General features: G+C 46.8%; 1 protein-coding gene across 3 annotated transcripts in view; it reads left to right on the plus strand.

Annotated features, from left to right (window-relative positions):
- The first annotated feature begins 670 nt into the window (after positions 1–670).
- The window catches only part of CERKL (CERK like autophagy regulator), a 1041140-nt gene continuing 1021287 nt past the window's right edge, over positions 671–20523 (plus strand). The window contains exon 1 of one of the 3 annotated variants that reach the window (XM_069616081.1): positions 671–1144. In XM_069616081.1, the coding sequence (XP_069472182.1) occupies positions 865–1144 (280 nt within the window). In that variant the 5' untranslated portion in view covers positions 671–864. The remainder of the gene's footprint in view (positions 1145–20523) is intronic. The other 2 variants (XM_069616083.1, XM_069616080.1) reach the window with 2 other exon arrangements.

The following is a 20523-nucleotide window of genomic DNA, read 5'->3' on the forward strand; positions in this document are numbered from 1 at the left end:
CATCTGTGCCTCCATTTCTAAAAATCGTTTTGGGGTGGGTGTACCTCTACATCTGTTCACCCCTCTTGCCAAGAGGGGTGCACAGATGTACAAATACACCCAACCCAAAACGATTTTTAGAAATTGAGGGACAGACTTGTTTCGAATCTGTGCCTCCATTTCTAAAAATCGTTTTGGGTTGGGTGCCTCTACATCTGTGCACCCCGGTGCACAGATGTATAAGTATACCCAAGCCAAAACGATTTTTAGAAATTGAGTGACGGATGTAAAGCAAGAGCCTCTTGCTTTGCATCTGTTCCACAATTTCTAAACATTTTTTCCCCCGGCTTTTACTCGAGCCGCCAGAGACACAGTATGGATGGGACAAAGGGCCAGCCATACTGCGTGCGTCTCTTCTCTCCGGCCCAGGGAGGGACCAGCCCCGCAGCCCCCCGTACTCGGCGCTCCGGCTCAGTTGTAATTAATGCAACTTTCATGGAGCAATACGTACAGCTTATCCCCCGTTCGCCAGTTTATAGAGGAAGCCACGAGCGGCTGAAGCCACTGCCTAATTTGCAGGGTTTAAGTTTACCGCCTGCCACAACACGAATTTAATTACTGTGAACACAACCTAGCCACCTGAAACCTCAAACACGGGTTCCTTGGGTAAGAACTAATAGGACTGTTAACTCGCTTCTCCAACGCGGCCCGGCTGTACCCCGGGGAAAGGGAAGCTGAGGGAAAAACCAAATCACTGCGTATTGCGTTGCGTGACACGGGGAGGCCACGCCCACCCGAGCGTGCCCAACCCTGGTAGCGTCCTTAGTAGTCGTTTCTCTGGCAACCGAGCCGCAGCTTGCTGTGTAAACTTTACAGTACAAAAACATGGAGGCAGGACTGCGAACTCCGGCAGGCGCAAAGGTGCCGCGTGCCTGGGAAGGTAGTCCAGGAGATGGGCATGACCAGCCGGAGAAGAAGAGGAGCTGGGGCCGCACAGTCTCCCAGACGGTGCTCAACAGTGACGCGCAGGTCGCAACCAAGAAAGAAGAGGGTGACGAGCGCGTACTGCTTCGAGGAATCTTCGCTATTGGGAAGAAGAGCTACGATGTGCGACTGACTGACAGCAAGCTGGTTTGGAGACCTATTCTGCCCGAGAATCCCTCAGGTGAGATCATTAAATAGTGCCGTATCTACCGCTAGGGGCAGCATTACCCATGTCCTTGACTAAGGGGCAAAAGAGCCTCTGCGCTGCTTGATTGTTATGTAAACAAGATGTGTTCTATTGAAATGTAAATTTAATACCACCCTGCATAACTGAAAGCTGTGCACTTCTGTCAAAGACTCACTACGAACAGGTAACACAACAAAGGCCTGTTTGGACCTGGTTTTCACATCTACAACATAGTAGGAGAGTTTACAGAGGTGTCACTATGTCCCTTGTTTGGTGTAAGTTGTCACCTAGTCCTAGCTTTAAAGCTCACACGAGTTTGCAGTTGTACATTCATAAGGTGACAATAACAGTAAAATTGGGACTTCAAAATTACTTGCGGGCTCTGCATATTCAAAATCGCCCTCTTGGCCATTCTAAAATGTTGGTATGCATGAAAGGGTGAATAATCATGGGCAGAAGCTCATTACCTCCCCGTCCACTCTTCCTCGTCCCAGTACTTACTTCATAAGGCCCCTGCCTCCGACACAGGACCTTCTACTATTTCTTTACATTCCTATAACTCCTCCCCCACATCCACGTCACTCAGTTTAATTTTTTCTGCCTCCGGCTGGTTGGACTTTTTCTTCCCCGTGCAAGGCACTTGGGAGCACCGATTGCTGGCCACCTGGGGGGGGGGGCTGTGTGGCGGGGCCCTCGGCTCCCTCAGGTGCAGCGCTGCTCCTGGGCCACCTGCGGGGCTTGGGGTCACATTTGAGCGGGATTGCCTCGCTTGGTTCTTTGCTGGGCTCCGCACCGCAGCGTGAGCATTGTGTCCCGGGTCCTGCACGGCCTGGGGGAGGTAAGGAGAGGGGAGGACTGGGCTTGATGTTTTTCCCCCCCTCTCCTCCTGTTTTTGGACATCTTGATTCAACAGGCCTTTTCCTCGTGCTCTGTGTGCACATCTTTATTGGAAATGATGGCAAGCACTTGGCAGTATGGGCTAGCCTTCCCTTTTGTTGTGTGGCCTCTCTGCTTCTTGTCGTGGGGTGACAGTGGCAGAAAGTCTTTGAAAGTACGAGGGCTCTGTTCTGTCGCAGGCATGTCACATACCACCCGCTCCTCAGACACACGCAGCCCCGGATGCACCGGATGTTGGCTGCATTCTTTGCGTGCAGCCTGTGAAAACGGCGTGGATTTGGACACGTCTGCAAGCGGCCGGAAGGGTACCGGCCTGGCATAGTCTACACTTCGGGTTCGAGTCTCTACGGTGCTGACTCGGCCCTTCATCCTTCCTAGACCGACGCATTGGAACGATTTAGAGCTTGGGGCTACCAGCTACTGGATACAGGGCTCAAGCCACCTCTCAGTCATGTGGCGAGTTAGTGGTGTGTTTGGGTCTGTGCTAGCTATGGACGCAGACTCCTTGTCCTGCCCTCTTCCTCTGAACTGCACGAGGGAAGGTCGTAGGAGATGATTTTCTTTTCCCTTGTCCGCCATGGAATTATTGAAAATGCGTCATGGAAGTAATGGCCATACAGAGGGTTCCTAGTGTCTCTTCTTTTAGGGCCTAGGTTCTCCGGTGCCGGCGTGTTGCTTTCACGCCTCCTCTCAGACTTGTGGGAAGTGATATGGCGCATGGTGGCACATGTCTGTGCTTAGAGGGGTTCTGAGAGCCCCTGGTGCCGGTGGAGGGGGATGTCACTTCAGTGGGTTTTTCCAGTGTAGGCATACCCCAGGTGGGGGGTTGCCTTTGATGTCTGCTATCCGGGATGGATTGCTTTGTGACAGTACTCTGCCCTTTTGACGCCAGCCTGGTGGCTCCTCTGTCGGCTGGGGGGGCATGGTCTGCTGGACTTCTGGGCTGTCCTGTATCTTCCTTTTGGTAAGTCAGATCTTTTTGTGGCCTGACAAGCATGCTGTTTTATTGTGGCACAGGCATGCTTCAACGTCCTGTGATTTTCCTCTGGTGCAAGTGCAGTGACTGGCGGTTTTCCCTGGCTCCTCGTCTCTATCTTCTCAGAGGTGTATGGGACCGGTGGGGTTTGGCTTCCTGGGTAATGGGCTCCTTCCAGAGGGGGGTATCAGTTGCCGTTCCTGTCTCCTCCTGTCCAGGTTTGCATGGTTAGGACTTTGGTACCCAGCTCACGGTCCAAGTAGTTGGCCATGGGATCCGTTCTCTCCGAACGGTTGTTGTGGGTTACTGTCTTGCCCGTTCCTCTCCCTGTTCGGGGTCAAGTTTTCTACTTGCGGGTGTTCCTGGTCCCTTTGCCTTCTAGGATGTGTCATCTGCTTATGGGTCTCAAGACCCTGCACTGCTTGTCCGACATCTGGGGAGAGCGTACTCTGGATGTTCTGCAGGGGGGGCGGGCGCTTGCTGGCTGGTCTGGGCTGGGTTCGCAGAAGGCAGTCTTCTCGGCTCGCCTGTTGCTGAAGTTACGGGGCACGTGGCGTCTTGCGTGTTTTCCAGTTCCTTGAGCCCGACTTCGGTTACGTCCCCTGGTGTCTTTTATACTCTCTCCCACTGACTTCCGACGTCTCGGCTTTCGTAGTTTTGTTTTCATTGTCCCCAGCGCTGCGAGTCTTCCTGCTATGGTGGCGGGGGGTTTCAGGTCTACAGGCTGAGGTGTGCATGGTCCGTCCTCCTGTGGCCTCTCTTATTACCAACGCCAGCAGAAAGGGTCTACATTGGGGGTCCTCTCAGCTCAATGGTTGTGAGATCTGGGGAGAGCCGGCGATCATCCAATTGGCAAGAGTTGTGCCATTGTCCAAGCTCTGGTGTACTACGAGGAGTTGCTGGACGGTCGGCGGTTTTGATCTGATCGGACAATACGACGGCCTTGGCATATGTCAACTGCAAAAGGGGTTCCGGCCGCTCCTTGAATGCTCTGGCAGCGCTGATGGGAACCTGGGAGGAATCTCATCTGGTGTCTCTGGTGGCCTCACGTATCAGAAGGGTGGACAATGTTCAAGCGGATCTTCTCAGATGCCGGTTTTCACTCCTCTGCGGAACTGGTCCTGTTGGCCCAGGTCTTTGCGGTGACCTGTGTCAGATTGAGGTCCCTGGTTCTAGACCTGTTTGCATCCCCGGCCTCAGCAGAAGTTCCCCTCTTCTGCTCCCGGTTTCAGGCTGGGGGAATTGGGGGATGGACGCCCTCTCTGTACAGTGGCCTTGGGGTTTTCCTTTATGCCTTTCCGCCTATTCCCCTTCTGCCCCGGGTGGTTTGGCGCATCAGTGTATAGGGTGACTGTGTTGTTGTTAGCGCAGTTCTGGTCCTGCTAGAGTTGGCTCCTTTCTCTGTTGGAGCTTCGGTCCTAGGAACCATGGCTGGTTCCGAGGTGGCCGTGTCCCCTTCAAGGGGGTCTGCGGTTGGAATTCCACCGGATGCAATGGGCAGTGTGGCTATTGCTCAGTCTAGGTTGATATCTCAGGGGTTCTCAGATCCTGTAGTTGAGTACATAATGGATGCTCTTAGACCCTCTACTCTGAAGGTGTTCGGCAGGCATTGGATCCATTTCCGAGACTGGTATGGTGCGGTCTGGGATCCCTCCCCTGCGTTCTGGCCTCTCTGCTATCCTCGATTCCTCCAGAAGGGCTTTTGACAGGGGCCTGGCAGTTTTTTTTTCCAGGCTTCGCTCTCAGTGGGCCTCCATGAAATTCCTTTTGGGGGACTCTGATGGTCACTTGGATGGGGAGGTGTTGGTGGGGAAGTTGCTCCAGGGTTTTTCTTCTTCCCGTCCTTGAGCTGATAAAGGACTTCACCCTTGGGATCTCCCTCTTGTATTACGGTTCCTTCAAGGGCCTCCTTTTGAGCCCTTTTTCCGAGATTGATATCAAACATCATACACTGAAATCTGCCTTTCTTATTGCCCTCGCTTCTGCCCGTAGGCTTGGGGAGATTGGGGCTCTCTTATGTCACCCTCCTTTCCTGAGGGTGCTGCCAGACTCGGTGGTGCTGAGGTGTGGTCCGAAGTTCCTCCCTTAAATTGTATCTCGGTTTTCACACCGCTCAGGATCTGGTTCTCCCCGACTTCTTTCATGATCTGAGAATGCATGAGGAGGTGGCTTGGCTTAACATTATGTCCGGCGGGACGTGTTGGAGTATTTTGCTAGGTTTGCTTTTTTCCACCAATCTGATAGTCTTCTGATTGCTTGTGGTCCGGCTGGGGCTGGGCATAACGCATCTGTGGTTTCCATTTTCCGGTGGTTCCGGGTTGTGATCTCCAGGGCCTATGTGGCTTCTGGCGTGCCTGTGCCTGCGTACGATCAGGGGCGGTCCGCCAGGGGTTTGGCGGCTTCCTGGGCCGATGCAAGGAGGGTTTTTCTCTGCAAGAGATTTGTATGGCTGCCGCCTTGGCTGGTCTAGGCATTTTCATCAACCGCTATGGGCAGAGTTTCTTCCACTCGGGAGGGGGGGTTGGTTCCTTCATGGTTGGAGTTTTGTCTGTGGGGATGTGAATTAAGAGTTATTGTGGGTATGTTTGCTGCACTGTTTTTAGCTCTGTGTCTCATTAGGACCTTTTCCCCGTTGCTGCTTTGGTATACCTCATGAAGTACGTACTGGGACGAGGAAGAGTAGATGGGGAGGTAATGCTCGGATTACTTACTGGTAATCTTCATTACTCCTAGTCTTACTCTTCCTCGTCACAATACTGACGACCCTCCTCACCCTCCCTGCGGGAAAGGTCCCATGCTCCGGCTTGGTAATATGAAACTGAGTGACGTGGATGTGGGGGAGGAGTTATAGGAATTTAAAGAAATAGAAGAAGTCCTGTGTTGGAGGCAGGGGCCTCATGAAGTAAGTACTGTGACGAGTAGGACTAGGAGTAATGAAGATCACCGGTAAGTAATTAGAGCACTAACCTACTAGGTCTATTGGTATTCAACATTTCCTCTTTAGCAGGTTATTTCCATGCAGATTATTAATGTGTGTCAGAAGAGAATCCACTGCTGCCAATTAAGTGAATTTACTCACAGGGCCTGATGCACCCCTGTTTACCAAAAGTGTCTGGCATTGCTTTGCTGTGCCTTCATATCTGCTGACAACACTTCCTTTGGGGTTGTACATTCTGTATACTAATTCTGTGTCAAGATAGAAGTGAGCATTATGCTTCATCTTCATATTTATTCCTGTCTCAAGCAGTTTCAACAAAAAAAAAAGGTATAACTCCCCACATGGCAAAGACATTTTTTTTTTCTTTTTCATCAAAAACTACATTTCCCTTATTTCCAGTCCATTTGTAGTCCCATGCACTCTGAGCACGTGACCATCATCCTTCCTGTCATCTCCCTCTTATTTGCTGCTCTCCAAGCAGATAAGTCACGTTTTCACTAGCTGCGTAGATCAGTATTCTAAATGTTTATTTCAAGTGTGTATTATAATATATATTAGAAATGATTTGAAACGTGCGTGCAGTGATTGTACTGAGGGCGTGTGCATCACCATTTGCGATTAGTATAAGTTATGAAGGTGATGTGACATGGAGTCGGCGGCCACTTGCTGCATTCTCGGTATGCTAAGGGTCCGCCGAACTCCTCAATAACAGTAAACGCAAATCCCCTCCCTTGGGAAGGAGGAGCGAGCGGGAGCGGACGCCACCCTCGGAGAGCCGGAGCTGCATACCCAGGCACAGCGTGCTTGCAACGAAATGCGAGGCAAGGAGCGGAAGCCCCCACCTTTTGTGTGGGAGGAGCTTCCCTCCGAGAGTGTAACCAGCAAAAACACACGCCGAACAGTATGCACAGAGAGGAAGCGCGAAGGGGGAATTTAAATACAAATGCAATAATAAATCTTGCACGAAGCAGAGATTCACCCCAGGGGAGAGGTTGCATAGAAAGGATCTCTTATCTGACTAAGCCGCATGCGGCGAACCAAGCAATTACTCCCACAGGGAGAGGTCGCAAAATTCAATAGGGTACACGATACTGAGGACCGCTGCTGAGAGCAAGAGCGGCTGTAAGGCCCCAGCTCTAAGAAAGAGCACTGAAACCTACACAGCAGGGAAGAAATAAGGTGCAGCCACACACAAAGTACACTGAAGGAGTGGACCTGCCATTACACCTAACCTCAAGGTACATAAGGCACTAAAAACAGCATAAGCATGGTCAGAAGATATCGGTAACCCTAAGTCCACAGCCTGGCTACCGTCACCATGAGTCACAAAATGCATGTCGCACAGACTTCGCAAAGCCCTTGAAAGGGAGGCAAGACAGCGCATGCAAGCAGAATGCCCGAAACTGCCGGGCAAGGTAGCCGTGGTGCCAGAACTCAACCCAAAGATGCTGGCGTTCGTGTCGAAAACAACCCAAGACCCTAGGAAAGGGGTAGATAGGTCCTGGAAGAGCTGCCAGGAAAAGGTTCTTGACATTGCAGGACCCCTGGCTAAGATCATGAACCTGGCGGAGCAAGCCCGTGATACCAGGGAAGAGGTGGATCCAGACATCATCGCTAACTGGGCACAAAGAACAGAATGCCCCCTAGGCAATGCAAACTGCGCCATATCATCGGAGCGCAGAAGATGCCTCCTCCTCAAAATTGATCCCAAGTTAGGAGACCTAGCCTCTTATGAGGCGGGCGAAGCACCACAAGGACTCCTGTTCAGGGAGAACTTCAGGAAGGAAATGGGGAGGTTCCTAGGCACCTACACCTCCCTAGAGAAAGCCCAAGCAAGAGAGAACTGAATAAGGATAATCATATATCTGGACGATATCCTGCTGATGGCGAACAGCAGAGAGACGCTCTAATACCAGACATGCTGGGTGACAGAGCTCCTAGCGTCACTGGGTTTCGCAGTGAATCAGGGAAAGTCGGACGTGACACTGACGAGGAGGATAGAATTCCTGGGTTTCGTCATAGACACCAGGACAGCTACCCTTGAGTTACCAGCCAGGAAGATAAGAGATATAAAAAGAGAGATAAGGAGATGCCTAGACAAAAGGGTAGTATCACTAAGGATGATAGCGAGAGTAGTGGGTTTACTAGCAGCGTCGATCCAGGCAATATTTCCAGGGCCACTACATTATCGAACCCTGCAACGACTGAAAATAAAGCACCTGCAGCAAGGGCTAAAGTACCACCAAACAGTACCCCTCGTTGCAGAACGAAAAACCGAACTGGAATGGTGGCTAAAGAATATGGAAGCCTGGAAAGGGAAGGACCTTTTCGGAGACCGACCCCATCTAGTGATAGAGTCGGACGCCAGCAGAGCAAGCTGGGGAGCTCGCTGCGGAGAGCTAGAAACATGGGGAAAATGGAGCGCAGAAGAGCTTAGGATGTACATCAACTGTCTGGAGCTACTAACCGGGTCATTCGCATTCAAAGCCTTCACTATAGGTAGAGTGAACTTGTGTATCCTGCTGAAGATGGACAACGTATCAGCAGTCAGATCCATCAATTACCTAGTAGGGACAAAGTCCAGATTACTGGCAGAGCACCCTCAAGTCCACCATCCTGTTATTGACATGTTTGAATTTTTAAATTTAAAGAAAGTGAACTTTAACCCCGCAAGACATGGAAACATCAGGAGGGATCAATTACAAACACAAAAATCACTAGCTGAGGAAATGTCGATCGCTATGAAATCTGCAGATAAGGGAGGGGCATTGGTAATCATGAACACCACACAGTACCATCAAGGTTGCTTGGACCTCTTACAAGATCCTAGAACATACTTGGTCTTGGACCAGGATCCCACTAATGTGATCAAAACACTGATTGAAGAGATTATCACTAAAGCAAGGGAGAATGACTGGATTACTGAGAAGACGGCAGACTTTCTTATTAGAAAACACCCTGTGATCCCAGTATTTTATGCACTTCCTAAAGTGCATAAGAATCCCATTAATCTACCATTTTACCCTATAGTTGCAGGAACGGAAAGCATTTTTGACTCTTTGGCAGTATATCTCGACACCGCGCTCCAACCACTGGTTCAATCTCAGCCCACATATCTCAAAGATACATCCCACTTCTTCAAGGTCTTGGGTGATCTGCAATTGACAGAACCTGATCTTATTCTTTTCTCTTTGGATGTCAGCAGCTTGTATACCTCTATCCCTCATGGGGAGGGTATAGAAGCCTTAGAATGGTTCTTATTGAAACATGAAGACATTGGGATTCATAAAGTGTTTGCCATTGAACTTATCAATATCATTTTATACAACAACTATGTTAGATTCAATGGCAAACTCTACCTTCAGATTTCAGGCATTTCCATGGTGTCCTCAGTGGCCCCTACGTATGCTAATATTTTTCTGTTGAACATGACATGATAGTTAACTTAAAGACCAAAACTATGCTTATCTCTTCCAAGAAGGTAAATAGACCCATTATGCATATCAGCTGGGGCACGATTGAATACACAGATGTTTATAAATATCTTGGTGTGGACATGGATAGCAAACCTGTGTATTTATCCTTGATAGAGTCTCAAACTAAGCGAGCTAAATTAATCACTCTGATAGCTCGTGAACATGTTATTCAATATGCTGGCTACACTCTAGGGTATTTTATTGCTGTACAGACAATGGTTTGTCCCCGCATTGACATATGGCCTTGAAGCTCTCAGTCTTGAAAATCTCTCTTGGTTGGATAAAATTGAAGGCTTCTTTTGGCGCTCTCTACTGGGTCTCCCCCCACATCTTGCTCAATCCAATATATAAGAGTGGAATTCGGTCTAACATTGCTTAGAGCCCTAGTCATACTTCAAAGAAATCTCCTGCCTCTTCGAGCCTTGTGCCACCCCACCAGTGAGTTGCTTCATGGTATTGGCCAAAATGACATAGCTGTATAAACAGGAACTGTACCGATAAATGCATATGATGCCATGTGTATGAAGTCCTACTCTACCCTGAATTGGTTAACTGAGAGATCCTCCTGTGGCAGATACAAAGCTATTAAAAGGACATTTAGTATGAATCCTGTCTAAAAGATTGGGAAGCCACGATCAGTCATCTGAGTGACCTGAAAAATTACACACATCTTGACGGAATCGTCTACAGGTACTGCAGACCTCAGTTGTACCTGATAAGGTGTCCTAGCCCCGAGGTGAGGAGATTTCTACTCCAGATGCGTATTAACCAACTACCAGTTAGAGCCACACATGGCTCGCATTGGAAGCTTGCATACGACCAACACATGTGTCGCATATGTGCAGTGGAGGGTAATCTGGAGACAGTGCAACATGTGCTCACTGCATGCCCCAAAATGGAGCATCTATATAGAGCCCGGTATAGTTGTTTCTATCATTCGGTTGAATGGGTAGCTACAACCTTTTTTTGGAACCTATGTCTTAATACCTCCTCTGAGACTTTAATCATTGCCTTGTACAATGTTTGGACTGTGGCAAATCAAATGATTTTGGCCCTGATTCATGGATTATTTGCGCCGAAAAAAACGGTATTTGTGCGCCATTCTGCCCGCAAATCCCCATGCGCACAAATACTGTTTTTTTTCGGCGCAAATAATTCATGAATCAGGGCCTTTGTCTCTTTGTCTCTTGGTGATAGCTGATCTACAAGGTCAATTGGTGTAATCGGTGATGATGTATCTGATGGGGTATATCTGTTCTTACTGTGATAATCGCTTTTGCCATGAATTTCTGGAAAACTTTGTTCAACTTTCAACATCATAAACAAATATTAGGAAGTGTGATTATTCTCGCTGTTGTATGCTGTTTACAGTGTCAGCTAAAGGTTAAGTTCTAGCATGAATTTTGGTAGTGTATGATCATGCTGATTTAGAATTTGCCCTTTTTTTTACTTGTATTTATATCTAAATGACGATTTGTTGAAGTTGTATGTGCACTTTTTGGTGTTATGTTGTTAAAGTTCTTTTGGACTAAAACAACAATAATATACATGTTCTACTTTGAAAAGAACTATATTTTGAAGAATGTAAGTTGGTCATCTAAAATATTGCTATGGAAAAGATATATTGATGACGTTTTTGGCATATGGAAGGGCACGAGGACTGAGTTGGAGGCATCTTTTATATATCTTAATGAATGCCATGAACACATCAAATTTACTCTTGAGATTGGGGATCCCAGTCTACACTTTCTGGAAGTTTCATTAAGCTTTTCTGGAGGTGAATTGGTCACAAGCATATATAGAAAACCGACTGATGTAAATAATACATTGCACTTCTTCCTAAGCACCTAAAAGATAGTTTACCATATAGTCGACCATATAGTCGGTTTTTAAGACTGAAAAGAATCCTCTCTAACACAGAGATGTTACAGAGAGAATATGACCTCATGTCCGAAAGGTTTAAGGGCAGGGGTTACCCACCTGATATACTTGAGAAGGCCATCACAAGGACTGAACTACACAGTAGGGAATCTGCCCTTGCACCGACACAGAAAGAGAAAGGGAATAGGCTAATACACACATTGAAATATTCTACACAAAGCCATCAAATAGCAAAGATTATAAAAAAAATAATTGGAATTTAATTAGCCTTGACCCTAAACTTAACCGACTATTCCCCGAACAACTGATGATGGATTACAGGAAAGGTAGGAAATTGAAGGACACTGTAGTCAAAGCTGAACCCCCTAAAAAAGTCTATGCAAAGATCCTGCAAAAGCAAAAACTGGGACATATCCATGCTTAAATTGCCAGCACTGTTCGAGTGTTATTAAGGGAGATAATATTCGACACCCTAACTCAGGTAGAAAGATCAAACTCAGAGACTTCGCCACCTGCGACAGTAAGAATATAATTTATGCACTCACTAGTCCCTGTGGGAAATATTACATTGGGCAGACAAAAAGAAAAGCTAAAGAACGTTGGACGGAACATAAATCCAACATCAGAACCGCTAATGAAAAATCACCAATTTTTAGACACTTTCGGGATAACCAGCGCAACAATGCTCAACTAAGATGGGTTATCTTAGAAGTAGTACACCCTCTTCCCAGAGGGGGTGGCATGGGTAAGAGACTAGCGCAGAGAGAACTTCACTGGGGTGAAGGGGCTCCCTTAGGGTTGAATGAAGACTTTTACTTAGGTGCATTCCATTGATGGGTCCATCCGTAGGTATGAGGGATTCTTCTTTCTGACCCTATTTCCTACGCCTTGAAAGTTCTGCACTTTGCAATGTATAGGGGCTAGATTGTGCACTCCTCTGAGGCAGTATTTATATTAGTGCTCTAAACCCCCGGATGGGTTACATTACTGATGTCTTAAACCAATTTTATTGACCTTGTCTGTGACACTGTGGAAACTAAAATGATTCTTGGTCATTGAGGATTTATTTTGTAGAACTGCCTGCATGTTATAGACACAGCATAGACCAGAATGTGCACTCTTTGGAGACAGCCATTTAGCAGATGTGGTTCACACTAACACCGACATCGAAACATTGGGGAATGAGTTTATCCTTTGTCGGCAAGGCTGTTTTTTTATATGTCGTTTGGGGGTGTTGTCCCCCATCTTACTATGTTATGTTTCTCCTCTATTTTAACTACTCACAAATTCTATGGAGTTTAATACACAGGGATGTCCCTATACTTGTTCCCTCTGCTCTAGAGAGTCCCCTTTTCTGCAAGTTCTAGGGCATTTGTATTCCATATCCACCACTTTGAACATAATTTTCTACCTTATTGTGACATTACATAATGTTTTCTGGTCATGCCATTATGATGACTCTGAGCATTCATGTTGACCATTTTGAACTGGTGTGCATAGCACGTAATATATTATCATTTTCACTTGGATGGATATTATTTAATACTTTCCCATCATTTTTTTACATTACCCATCTGTTATTATATACTACGGTCTGTACGTCGCAGACCTGAGGTCTAGACAAGATTTCCAAGATAGATAGACTCTTTCCAGTTCTAGACCTTTTTTATGACATATTCATTACTTTATGCACTAGCCTACATATATTAGGTAGAGTTGCTTTACAATATTTACATAACCTCTTTTTACGCAACTTGCACCGTTCGTAGGACTTTCTTTACCTTTGTGACATCACGGCCGTCATAACGGCGTGATGTAATCACGTTGCTGCATTTCATGGCGTCCAGCACCGCAATGTTGTCTTTCCGCGGTGACTGTAGCAGATTATGGAGGTGAGCCATGAGGGGTTTAGCATCTGACAAGTTTTTATTTTGGCCTAGTTCACATCTGCTGACACTCGTTTGTTTCCACAGACGAGCAGCGTTGGTGATACATTGGACTTAAAGACAACTTCTCATCCTCCTGTAATATCCCATCAGTGACAGGCCATCTACTCTGCACCCTTTGAAGTAGTACCGCATGTGTGATGTACTGTCCTGCATGTATTCCTGTTTCAAAGGCGAGTGTGTTGAAATCCATTAGTTTACCTTCCCGCAAAAGGTCACCCACTGTCTTCACACCCCTTGGTTCCCAATATTTCCTCACTTTCAATCAGAGTTGTGCATCTTCACCTTTTAGCGACACCAGTGGTACTTGGGGGGGCGGGGGGGGTGGAGGGGGCGATATGGCAAGTCTATATCCAGAAAGCGACTAGCTCTACGCCGTGCCTCTTTGCCCACTTTCAGGAGTAACGGAGGGTCCGGGGTACGTGGCCTAACGGTTCACATCATCTCTTTCAAGAAGAATGAGGTACACTGTGGCTGTAATAATAGGGTGTCTTGGGACTGCTCATCAGACAACCACTTCACCACAAATTGTAGTTGGCACGCCATAAAGTAAGCCTCAAAGTGTGGGGCACCAATTCCAAACGGGGCATACGGCTTTTGCAATTTAGCAAGGGCCATATGGCATAAACGTAGTTTACGCCATGGTGGTAAAGTCACGGCCCAGGCGGTAACTTACCGCCTGGGTCATAATGAGGCAGTGTCTAACCTCTTGAAGAAGCTTCTAGGTATATTGTATGGCACATTGGTGAAAAAGTGGAGGAGCCTCGGCAGCACCACCATCTTCAACAGCGCCACTCTTCCCATCGGCGATAGAGGCAGCTTTGCACAGAAAACCATGGATTGCTCTATTTTATCCACCGCTTTCACTGTGTTTTGTAGGTGTTCTGTCCTGGGGTCATGGAAGATATCTACCCCCAGATATCTAAATGTAACTGCCTCCCATTTGATCGGCAGTAATGGCGACGTGTCTAGGCTTTTCCCCTTGTACCCTGCCAAGGGGAACAATCCTGACTTATGAACATTAATCGTGATACCAGATAGGGCCGCATACTGCTCCAACACCTGTAGACTATACTGGAGATTAGTTTTGGGATGTTGTAAGTATAGGAGCATATTATCGGCATACAGGGAAAGGAAATGAGTATTGCCACGTATAGTTGTGCCAGCGTCTGGATATTCCTTGCAAAGATATATCGTGAGCGGCTCCAAGGCTAGTATAAATAGCATAGGAGACCATTGACAACCCTGCATGGTACCTTTACTTAATTGCCATTGATCTGAAATGCACCCACCGGTCTTAACCCTAGCAATCGGGCTACCCTATGGGAGCCGCGCCCACTTTATCTATGTTGGTCCCATTTCAAAGCTGCTAGCAGCCATGGCCATCTGACCGAATTTAATGCTTTATCTGCATCAAGTGAAGCCACAGCATATTGTTGTGTTCTAACCTGAGTGTAGTCTATGATTTGGTGCAACCTCCTGATGTTACATGTAATATTTGTATTTGGGACATATCCTGATTGGTCTGGGTGGATTAGTTTAGATATTTCCGGCTTGAGTCTATTGGCTAATAAGGCTGTAAGTATCTTCCCATCTTGATTAAGCGGCGATAGGGGCTTATAAGAACCAAGGTCTTCCTCCGGCTTGTTGAGCTTCAGCAGTGGAACAATTATGGATTCCCTTAGCAATGCTGGCAGTATTCCATTCTCCGGCGCCTCATTTAGCATTTCTAGCAATGAGGGCATCACTTCTGTCATGAATACTTTGTAGAATTCACTGGGTAACCCATCCTCTCCCGGGGCTTTGCCCGTCGGCAACCCACGTATGGTTGATTCCAGTTCCTCTGCCATTATGGGTGCCTCCAGCCTGCCTACTGCCTCTGCCTCTAGTTTGGGGAGCCCCATCTCCTCCACTGCTACATCTGTCTCTGCTTGTTGCGTTGTCGACGTTTCTGCATATACCTCCTTATAGTAATCATAAAAGCATTTATTGAACCCTTCTTGGGTCTTGTAGTCTTCACCATTACTTCCCTTAACTGCTCGTATCGTAACCCTCTTAATCTCACTCTTATAAAGCCAGGCTAACAGACGTCCCAGTTTATCTCCCTCTGCATGTTGCTTTTCTATGTACTTACTGTAATTCAAATTACCTAGTCTAACCCAGTGATCCAAACATTCCTGCTGCAGTCAGGCTTCCTCGTGGTCCTGCTCAGTGGTTGCTGCTTCCGCTCTGCTCAAGGCTTCCAGCCTGGCTTCCGTTCTATCCAAAACTCTCTATAGTAGCTTGCGTTCCCTTGGCTGTAGCTATTGCTGTCCCTCTAATCACCACTTTAAATGCCTCCCACAGTGTTCCAGCCGAACTGACACTTCCCATATTATTTCTGAAGTAGTCTTTGACCCCCCCTCTCTCAAGCGTTTCCTAAATATCACATCTCTGAGAGATTCACTTCTATGTTTCCTAGTAAGGGTGCGTGCCCTTGGGGGATTGGGGTAATGCTGCCATGCAACTAATGGGGGAGCGTGATCTGACAATACTCATGCTTTATATTCCGCCTTCGTAAACTCACCCAGTCTTTCCTCCCAAGTAAAGATATATTAAAGCTTTTGGGGCGGTAAAGTGTGAATATCCCTTGGTTTGTGGGTGCAAGGCTCACCACACATCCGACAATGTGAATGCTCGTAGTATTGTGTTCAAAGCTTTGGCCGCCGGGGTAGGGTGCGCCAACTTATCATCTGATCCATCCAATTTTGGGTTTAGAGTACAATTAAGTTTGCCGCCCCAATATCAATGTGCTTTCGTTGTATCTGGCCAGTTGCGGGTACAGTGACCTAAAGTAGTCAGCCGTTACCTGGTTAGGTGCATACGTGTTAACAATACAAAGCTCCCTCCTTTCCACAATACCCTGTACTATAACCATTCTGCCCTCTGCATCTTTATAGGTCTTCAGAACTTTGAGCGGGATTGACGGCGCCACCCAGATCCAAACTCCTATCGCAAATGCAGAGTATGTCGAGCCCAAGGTCCACCCCCTCCATTTTCTTGCTAAAGTTGCTTATCTGTCTACCGTTAAATGCGTTTCTTGGAGTGTTATATCTACTTTTTGGCGCCTTAAAATTGCATAACCCTATTTGGTTCAATAAAACTGTTAGGCCCCTTAACATTCCATGAAACTATTTTAAGGTCCTGATCCCAGATTAGTGATCTGGTTTGTCTTGACAGTCCAGTCTGCATATTATGCATCGTGAGTGTGGTACTATAAGCTAACTCCCCATTAACAACCCCAACTCCACCCCCCCTCTCCACCCCAACAGTTGCCCAGCTCAATACCATATGCTCAGGCATTACTGCTTCTTACTGCTGCCCTGGTGTATATACTGCTAGGAGTGTGGCAGGTGGATACTCCAAAAACTGTATCCGTGGACAATCCACACAAAGGTGCAGGACTTCTCCCCACAGCGTGCTCCCCAATGGGTCTCACTGTAAACTCCTGTGCTAAACATCATAACACCTGAGTGTGTCAATACAAGGATGCTTCTCATTGTTATCTGGTATCTTCAGCCGGCTGCATCTCGTGCAATCCCGATTGTGCTCCTCAGTCCGTGTTATCCTCTGTGTCGGTCGGTACGTTTTCAGTGTCCATCCATTTATTCCATTTATTTGCCTCATCACCATTGTTGAAGAAGATACTTCTGCCTTTGTATATCACTTTCATCCTTGCCGGGTACAGTAGCATATACTTGATGTTCCTGTCTCGTAGTCTTTTCTTAACTGACGTAAAGTTCATTCTTTGATGTTGCACCTGTAGAGTGTAATCCGACTATGCCATAATATTTGCAGATGCCCTTTGTCTCGTGCCACCCTTCCGGAAGTATTCCAGGATCTTTTCCCTGTCTTTATAATTCAAAATACGAGCTATTATTGGTCGCGGAGGAGCCCTTGGTGGCGGTCTCCTAGACAGGGATCTATGTGCCCTTTAAACCGTAAAGCCTTGAGTGAGGTTGCCTGGGGCCACCTCTTGAAGCAACATGTTTTCAATAAAGTTGGTGGGATTTGTGCCTTCTTCTCCTTCTGGAAGTCCAATTTATGCATACGTTATTATGCCTAGCTCGTCATTCTGCATCCTCCACTCTTCCTTCTAGATTATGCACTTGCTGTTGTAGGATTTTTGCCTTCCCTGGAGGTATCGTTCAGATCAATGGCATGCGTCACAACCTCTTTCTCAAGTGCCCCTGTACGTTCTGCTAGTGACCAGACATCTTGCCGTAAACCGAGGTTTACATCCAGGCTAATAGCATCCCTTTTGGACTCCAGTGCAATCTTTAGCGCTGCAATGGCTTCCAGTACCTGTTGATCTCCCTTAGTGTATGTTGACTCCTCTTGTGGAGACGAGGTACCTGAGCCGTCATTCCCTGCCGGATTTATAGACTTTGCAAAGGTGTCCAATGTGGGTTGCCTTGCTTTACTTTTCTGCGACTTGGACGACATGACTGTTCCACCTAGGTTGAACTCTTGATTCCCCTGGTGCTGCTCTGTATGCGCAGACATGCTACTGGTCGGCCGCACACTTAAGGGTCCCACTCTGTGCGTTCAAGAAAGAATGTTGACTTGAAGACGCCTTTACTGCTTTCCTTCGCCATGTGGCTCAATTCTGCCACATGAGCACGTACTGTCCAGGCTGCTCTCCTGCTGACATGGCCCCCTCTGCTACAGATATGATGTTCCGATCATTGCCTGTTGCGATTTGCTGAAGGCAGGGCAGCATTCCATTGCTGGCTCTTGGCCCCCTAATGTCTCCTTCCTCGCATGCGTGTCTCAGTGTCTTTACGCCGACCAGCCCCTGTTACAGTAGAGCATTGCTATCCACTTCAGGGCTTCAATCACTGCTGTTGTCCCCTTTCAAAGCACCTGACTGGTAATGTGCATCAGGTGTATGGCCACCCCTAGCACCCTGCTGCAGCCTCCGGAGCAGCCAACAAGACAAACCGTGCAAGGCCTTCTTCCAGCGTTTGGGCTGGATTGTGCCCAGCGGCACTTGCCAGAGCCTCGTGTTCTTTTGTCTGCGCAACCTCTGCTGGGAGCGCTGTGTGCCTTCTAAATGAAACCACAGCCCATGCATTGTGCTTGCACATTTAAACTTCCACTGAAAAACAATCTGTCATCTGGACCATTTTGCACTGCTTTGTTAAAGGGTACATTACTTACCGGGTAGAGTTATTTGATGGGAAAGTGTTAGTTGATTAATTCATGTTAACATATGTACTCGGTGCAAACTGGACAGATGGCCCATTCACCATAAAATGGATAAATTTAGCGTGCATAATGTGCATTTCCATTTGCTGTCTTTCATACACAGTGCCACTAGAGCATTCACTTTACTGCCCCAACTGACCTCCACTACATCTCCCTCCGTTTTCTCATGCTGTGATCGCCTGAGATATCACTGCAGGAGAAACAAAAACCACCTCAGAATGCGTGCACCACAGGGCATCTCTCCTTCCCCATTTTTGTCAGAATTAGAACCAACATGGTGAGAACTAGCCATCCCCCCATTAAAACAATTGGAATTGCCAGAATCACCATACATCTTTTAACCCAGGTCCCGAGTTGAATGTGTTTCCTTCCATCAAACCCAGGCTACCCACAGTGATATTATCTTTCTTTCAATTCATCCTGACGGTTTGCACCTTTTTGTGGTTCAATAAGAATTCTATATCCGGATCGATAGGGAATGAGTTTCTCCTGAAAATTCAATATTCTCCACCTTCCCCTCCCATAAATAATCATGAAAAATAAGAATTAAAAACAATTTTAAAAAACTATACATGTGTATTCTCCATTGAAGTGTCCATACATAAGTGTCCATAAATAAATGGAAAGTGTCCATGGATCAAGATAAACTGTATACCCTAAACCACAAGCTCATCACTTATGTACATATTCTATGGGACAAATAACGGCACAGCAATGATGTTTCAATACATCAATAAATAGTACGTATGTATGGGAGAAAGAGATGAAAAACATTTAAAAAAAAAATCTTTTGTCAACAGTCCGGTCTCCCCTTTGGTTGAGCACAGCACGGCAACATGCTCCATAAGCAATAAATGAAACAAAAGTGAAGATTAATAGAAACAAAGTGAAGATTATGTGTTTTTAGTTCCTGGTACCCAGAATATACAGGACCACGTCTCCAGAATGTCCTGTCCATTAGTCTTTGCGTAACCACTGCAACAACGCAGTCATCAGCAGAACTCCTTCAGTCCGGCACTCCATGGAATCTCCCCCACAGGCGTCATCTTTTTGGCATCTCAGGCTCCTTATCTTCACCCCCTGCTCTCGGTCCAGGGGCTTTCCTGGGGCCTCCGATCCCGTGGCATCCTCCAATGGTCCAGCGCTCCAAGGATTCGGCCCTGCTGGGGCAAGGAATTAGTCATCTAAAGTAAACTGAAAAAAAAACAGATTAAGTACCTTGCATAAAACATATTTCTATCCCTCTTCTGCTGCAAGGCCTGAAAATAAAATTGGATTGCCATTATGGTGGCTCCATGGATACTGGTCTGTCACATCAGAACACCTGAAAATAAATGTATCATTACACAATTCAAAACATATAACCAAAACAATCCCAGCAACATGCATTTTATAGAACATATCTTTTTATCAGAAACCTTTAACATTTCCCATCAATCTCACTAAAAGGCACATATGTACACCTTGATTCCCCTGTCATTTCAACCTTTACTCTGTACTCCCCATTTCCCCTTAACAAGCCTCAACCTGTTCAAGCCTTCTCACGTTATGCTTCGGGTGGCAAGGCTTAATCAGATTCACTTGGACAAACTGCTCCGTTGTCACTTCACCTTCCTTTTTGACTATTTTGAACACTACAGGGGAGACCATGTCTATGATTTCAAATGGCCCTTGCCGTGCTGCTAGAAACTTAGAGTTTTTAATGTTTATTCTTCCCAAAATGGTACTTGTAGACCTGATCACCTACCTTGTATTCTTATAGATGTCTTCCTATCAGAATATGTCTTTGCACTATCAGCAGCCCTCTCTAGATTCTGCTGCACAAATGCACGTTTTAAGTGCTTCCTCAACTCTTCCACATATTCATGAATTGTGGAGGCATTCACAAGTGTTTGCTCATGCGTCCTGTACAGTAAATGTTGTGTTAACACCATCTTTCTCTTGTGTCAGAATTTCATGAGGACTGAGATATGTTGATTTAGCGGGGGCCGATCTAATGGCCATCAATA

The sequence above is a fragment of the Ambystoma mexicanum genome, chromosome 9 (assembly GCF_040938575.1).
Source record: "Ambystoma mexicanum isolate Mex_15411 chromosome 9, UKY_AmexF1_1, whole genome shotgun sequence".
Taxonomy (NCBI): Eukaryota; Metazoa; Chordata; class Amphibia; order Caudata; family Ambystomatidae; genus Ambystoma; species Ambystoma mexicanum.